General features: G+C 54.0%; 1 protein-coding gene across 1 annotated transcript in view; it reads left to right on the top strand.

The window, feature by feature from the left end:
- Positions 1 to 342: 342 nt before the first annotated feature.
- The window catches only part of PRMT8 (protein arginine methyltransferase 8), a 95,967-nt gene continuing 90,264 nt past the window's right edge, over positions 343 to 6,045 (top strand). Inside the window, exon 1 of the mRNA XM_012455896.2 lies at positions 343 to 837. Within this exon, the coding sequence (XP_012311319.2) occupies positions 763 to 837 (75 nt within the window). The 5' untranslated portion in view covers positions 343 to 762. The remainder of the gene's footprint in view (positions 838 to 6,045) is intronic.

The following is a 6,045-nucleotide window of genomic DNA, read 5'->3' as shown; positions in this document are numbered from 1 at the left end:
GGGGTGGGATGGCGTGAGGAGGATGCGAGGCAACTGTGGCCGGGTCTCGCCCGGAGCTCGCCCTAGGTAGGAGCACGCGTACCGGGTCTAAGAACCTGCAAGAGCCTTGCCCGGCGCCTGCTTTCTCTGGGCCCCTAGCGCGGGCCTGGCCTCCTCGCAAGTTGCTGTGCGCAGCGCCAGGGAGTGGAGGCGGCCGAGACCCTCGGAGACAAGGGGAGGGGGCGGGCCCGGGGGCGCTGGGGGCCCTCGGTCTGCGCCCAGCCGCCGCCTGCTCCACCGAACCTCCTACCCCGCCCCCACTCACCCGGCTCAGCCCCTAGGAGAGACGCGCAGGAAGCGTGTTGCTTCGCCCAGCGGATCGGCAGAAGTTGAGAGGAGTTGGCGGCTGCCTCTGGCCGGCCGGACTTTGCGAGCAGCCTGGAGAGGAGCCGCGGCCGCCGCCGCCGCCGCCGCGGAGACTTCGGGGCTGCTTCCCTCGCGCTTAGACAGCAGCGCGGGTGGAGAGGGGCGGGGAGGGGTCGGGGGCACGAGAAGAACTTGAAACTGTGTGAAGGAATCCGGAGCAGATGAGAAGGGAGGAAAATAAAACAAAGTGGAGACTGCAGAACAGACTCCACCGTGGCTGACTGTGCCGGCTGACGCTCCAGCAGAGGGGCTGGGTTGGATTTTTTTTCTCCCATCCTCTCGCTCTCTCTTTTAAAGCTACACCAGCTCGATCTCTTTCTCTACTATCTCTGTATCACCAAATCCTTGCTGGCTCTTATGGGCATGAAACACTCCTCCCGCTGCCTGCTCCTGAGGAGGAAAATGGCGGAGAACGCGGCCGAGAACACCGAGGTAAGCAGGCGAGCGAGCAGGGGCTCTCGGAGACCCCGCCGCCCACCCGGACCACCGCGCCGCCGCCGCCGCCGCCGCCGCCGCTCAGCACCGAGTGCCAAACTTTCCCCAGCTTCATCCCGCTTGCTTCTGCCGGCCTCCTCGTGTGTGTGTGTATGTGTGTGTGTGTGTGTGTGTGTGTGTGTGTGTGTGTGTTGGTGGGGGGGGAGTTCATGTCTCAGGTCCCCTCCCTCTTGAAAATGCAAAGCAGCCACTTTCACCCCATCACCCTCTCCTGCCACCCGCTGCTCTCTTCTCCTGCCCCCAAGTCCCCAACCCTGGGCAGCCGCGCTCCCCTGCCCTCTCCTCTGGTCTCCGTGACGGCTCCCGGGTCCCGCCTTTGTGCAGAACTGGGGTGGGTAATCCTGGGGCCAGGTCTGCTCCCTGCAGTGCCTTGACCATCTCCTGCCGCTGCCTCAGCTTTACCCTTCAAGCTCGAGTCGGTCCCCGAGCTCTCCGTCCCCGCAGCAGCGCGGAGGGCTCCCGGCCGCGGGGGCCGAGCCGGCAGGAAGACTCGGGTACCTCCTACAGACCCTCCGGCCCACACCCGGGCCAGAGAGAAGTCTGCAATCCTCAGTCGTCTGAGCCGCCTCGGGGGCTTAGCTAAATCCGGCAGGGCACGCTGGCCGCGGCCACCTTCAGCACCAGGGACAGCGTCCGCCCCTGCCGCAGCCGAGCCTGCGCGGACGGTGGGGGCCGCGCGCCGCCGGCTGCAGCGTGAAATGGGTCTGCTGCCGCTCGTCCCGCAAGGGCTTTTGAGGAGGTCGCTCTAGCTCCGCAAACTGTGTTTTTGGCCCCCGCCTTCGGCAGCTGCCTTTTTTCTCTTCTCTGCAGCTGGCCCTGAGCCGCAGAGAGTCCTGCTGGGCTTTGCGTCCCAAGACACGAAGCTGTGTTCCCTTCGCCTTGCCCTGACCCCGTTGTCATTACAGGACTTTTTCATAGGCCCTGGGCACCTGTAGTCACGAAAGGGATCAGCGTGGGCAGCCCCCTTACCTTCCTGGAGAAACGGTGCGCCGAGGTGGGGGCGGAGTGGGGCATGTGTGTGAAGATCATCCCTTACTCAGTGGCAGGAAAAAGACACAGAGAGCAAACTCCCAGGCTCTATTAATAGCTGGGTGTCTGGTGGGGCTGCCGCACATCTCACATATGGTTACCCATATGCAGCGGGGGGGCGGGGAATGGGGGTGTGGCGCGGGGATTGTCCTTCTGTCTTACCGGAATGCAAAAAGGTAGAGAGACCCTTCCTGGTCTTCTTCTCTCGAGGTCTTAACTCTGCTGCTAAACCCCCTACCCCACCGCGTAGGCAGCAGAGCTTTATACATCCCCATTCTCTGAGAGACTAGAGGCAGCGTGCATCTGGCAATTGTCGATTTCGAAACAAACACGCTCCAGGACTTGAAAGCAGTGGGGCATTCAGAAGCGAATGCTGTCTCCTTGAGTTAGGGCAAAGCCTGCATGCCTGCCGTCCCCTCACCACTGCCTCTTCCCCAGCCCCCACCTGAGAGCAGACATTCGGAATGATGTGTAGTGCGAGGCGGCTAGCCTCCCAGCAGAAAGCCAGCCTTACCAGTCCCCTCACCCAATCCGCCCTCTGATCGCCCACCGGCGGAAGGAGTTTCTAAAAATAACCCAGCGCTTCAAGGCCGCGCTTCTGTAAAGTGTGGAGCGAGCGGGCACGTAGCGGTCTCTGCCAGGTGGCTGGAGCCCTGGAAGCGAGAAGCGCTTCCTCCCTGCATTTCCACTTCGCCCCGCCCCCGGCTTATTTTTCTAAAAAAAAAGTTTTTGCGGACTCCTTTGCCTTGCGGGCTCCTTTGCTGCTGCGCGGGGTCTGGGTGCAGACCCCTGCCAGGTTCCGCAGTGTGCAGCGGCGGCCGCTGCGCTCTCCCAACCTCGGCGAGGGTTAAAGACGTCCGGAGCAGGCAGAGCGCCGCGCGCCAGGCTATTTTTACTTGCTTCCCCCGCCGCTCCGCGCTCCCCCTTCTCAGCAGTTGCACATGCCAGCTCTTCTTAAGGCATCAATGAAAACAGCAGTAGGGGCGGCCGGGTTCCTGCAAACAACAACAAAACAAACAAACAAAAAACCGCGGCTCGTGCTGGGCACCAAGGCAGTGCGGCGAGGGGCAGACCACCCAGCTGGGGCTCCTTGGAGGGGTGTGAGCCAGGGTGGCGATTCGGTTCTTAGCAACTTCCTTGGAGAAGGGGTAGAACCCAGACTTGGTCAAACGTGCCTAGCGGAGGCATCCAGGCAGCGTGACAATCCTTTGGTTTCCCTCCAGGAACTGACTGTTTTTGGAATAAGCCAGGACTAGAGCAGCACTTCCAAAAGTAGGGTGTTGTGGGTTTGCCTGCATTTGTGGTGGATGAGAGCGGCAGGAGCACGCCTCCATGTGCGTCAGTGGGTGGTGGGGAGCCTGGTAGTGGTCCTAGTTCTGAATTCAACATGTCTTTAGGGAGCACCGACTCTGTACCAGGAAAGCTAGGGACCCCAGTTCCAAACATGAGGACCACCTGGTCCCTGCTCTCAAGGGACTCACAGTCTCATGGACAACTCTGATGGGGAATTCTGTAGCCATCTTTTCCTGCTTTGTGTTGTTTATCTCATTCCATCCTCACAACAGTCCTGTGAGATAAGCCAAGATTAGTATTCATTTCTTATCCCCATTTTATAGTTGAGGACACTGAGGCTGAGGTCAAGCAATTGCTGAAAGTCATCTGGTGGGTTAAGTCAGCCCTGAAACACAGACTGCCCCCACTTCTGATTCATTGCTGTTTGCCCTACCCTTGCTATTTCTAACAAGATGCCATGTGTGAATGGGAGTAGATGAGGAGTGGGCGGAGAGAAATACTTTGGAAGGGAGAGATGCAGTGATGGGGGTAGGCAAAGATGGGAGGAGGTATTCCTTCACAAGGTAAAGATACCGAGAGATACTCCAACCATTGGACAGGAAGGGAGCAAATGAAGAATAAAATTACCTACATTGTAACCAGAGCCTCCCTCCACAAAGTGAAATACCCAGCTAGGGCATAAGAGCATCAACATCACAGGTTCAGTGGGCACCGTTGGCAATGGGTGGCCCTGGGTGCACTCTTCAACCACTCTGACCTCAGTTCCCTTCTCTGTTAACAAGAGAACATGCACCCAGTTCCATGCAGTAGTGTTAGTTCCGTGTACACTTTCTCCTGATCTCTCAACTATGCCTCTCTTCCTCAGCTATAGGAAACACCATTCTCCTGCCAGCCTGTTCTCCTTCTCCCCTGTTCCCTAGGTGTCATCAGAAACCTCCTCGTCTGGAATATTTGCAAAGCCTCCAGTCCCACTTTCCTTTTCGGCCCATTGTCAGTGCCCGAGACAGGTCATCTCAGCTCTGCCCTCACTAAGGCACTTGCCTCTGAACTGTTGGTCCTCTTCTCTAATCCAGCTTCATAATCACTACTACACTGGATCAGCTTTTGGAAGCACAAATCTGCTCATGATCAGGCATCTCTTTAAAAACTTAAGATGTTGTCCTATTGTCTACAGGACACTGGATAAAGGTCAGTTTCCTTAGCATGGTATGCAAAGCCCATTGATACCTGTCTCATGCGTACCTGAATGCTTTTGTGTTTACTCTTCCCTCTGCCTGCGCCACTCTTTCCCCCTTCTTCTCTCTGGAAAACAATCTTTTTCAAGCTGCAAGACTTAACTCAAATGTTACCTCCTCTGGGCAGCCTTCCCAGATCTGCCATTTATCCTCTCTCCCTAGGGAGGGTGATCACTCTTTCTTATGTGTTCGTAACGCCTGTCTCTCCCTTTTCCTATTGCAAGATAATTGGCTTTTTGTGTGTCTATTTATATGTCTATTAGATAATGCACTTTTTTGGGGGGGGAATATCCTGTTCTTAGCACTGGGGCTGACACACAATAAGTAATAAATGTTAATAAATGTTGACTGAATTGATTTATGTGATTGTGAACAAGCTCTTGAGTCTTCTGGGCTTTAGTCACTCATGGCTTTCTGGAAATTGGGCTTCCTATCTCCCACCTCACCCATCTGCTATACTTATGTTGCTGTGGACCTTTAAAACTCAAAATGGGTAAGTATTCTGGGAATGAAGGTGCTGAAGCCAGTCAAATCACGGGTACATTTTGGTTATTCATGTACCTATTCAATATTCAGTAATTATGAACTCTTATTATGGAGTGCTGATTTGAATAGCAGGTAAATGGATTAATTACAATGCCCAATTATGAACCATGGAGGGGATAATGGACCCTTCTGAGCTGCTGCTTGCTTTACTGATTCTTGGTGAAAGTCTGATGCGTGATCCGTTATTTATGGTGATAACTCCCTGATTAGAGTTTTGTCACCTCAAAGGAGGGCCCCCAGGAGTCGGAAAACAGTTTTAGCAAAGAGTCACTTTGGAGACTGTTTTTTTGAATGTTCTGTTGACTTGCTGGCCCAGGGAGAGGGAATAATCACAGGCTGGAAAAAATCCTACAATGTGACAGTGAGATTAGGGGTTGCAGTGAGTTCTGGGGATAACTGAGCTGACTTCCAGCATGGTGTATCTTGGTGGTTTTGGCTAATAGATCTTTCTCTTCAGGAAGTTACTTTCAGCTGAAGAATGTGGTCCCATTATTACAGGGGTCAGGGAACTGAGGAAGAGGAGGAACCAGGCCCACTTCTCTGAGGATGGTATGCATCTATGTCTGATTCTGCAGAGTGTGTACACTAACTAACCACGCAGGTTCTGGAGCCAGACTTCCTGGTTTTCAATCCAGCTCTGGACCTACTGTTGTTGCATTGAACAAGTTGCTTAACATCTCTGGGCCTTTTAAGATTGTTGTGATGCTGAAATGGGTTGATTCATGCAAAGGGATTAGAACATTGCCTTGTATATGGTGAGCTCTCAATAAGCATTTATGATTATTATCCTGCTAGCTTTTAGGAGTCTTGCCAAACAAAGTGCAAACTGACTGTATTCTCCCACTTTCTCATTTCTGTAGCTGAAATATCCATAAAACCATAGTCCATGTCACCTTTTCCTCCCTCTGCAAACACTGATTTCAGTCCTTAAGTGAGCTCAGGAGAATTAAGAAGATACCCACTTTTTTTTTTTTTTTTTTTTTTTTTTTGCCTGGCAAATTTGGCTTTTCAGAGAGCCCTAAATTGGCTTTTGGCTGTCAAA

This window comes from Aotus nancymaae, unplaced genomic scaffold (assembly GCF_030222135.1).
Source record: "Aotus nancymaae isolate 86718 unplaced genomic scaffold, 86718_ANA_hifiasm-v0.15.2.pri h1tg000016l, whole genome shotgun sequence".
NCBI classification, from domain to species: domain Eukaryota; kingdom Metazoa; phylum Chordata; class Mammalia; order Primates; family Aotidae; genus Aotus; species Aotus nancymaae.
This window is presented reverse-complemented; position numbering and strand designations above follow the sequence as displayed.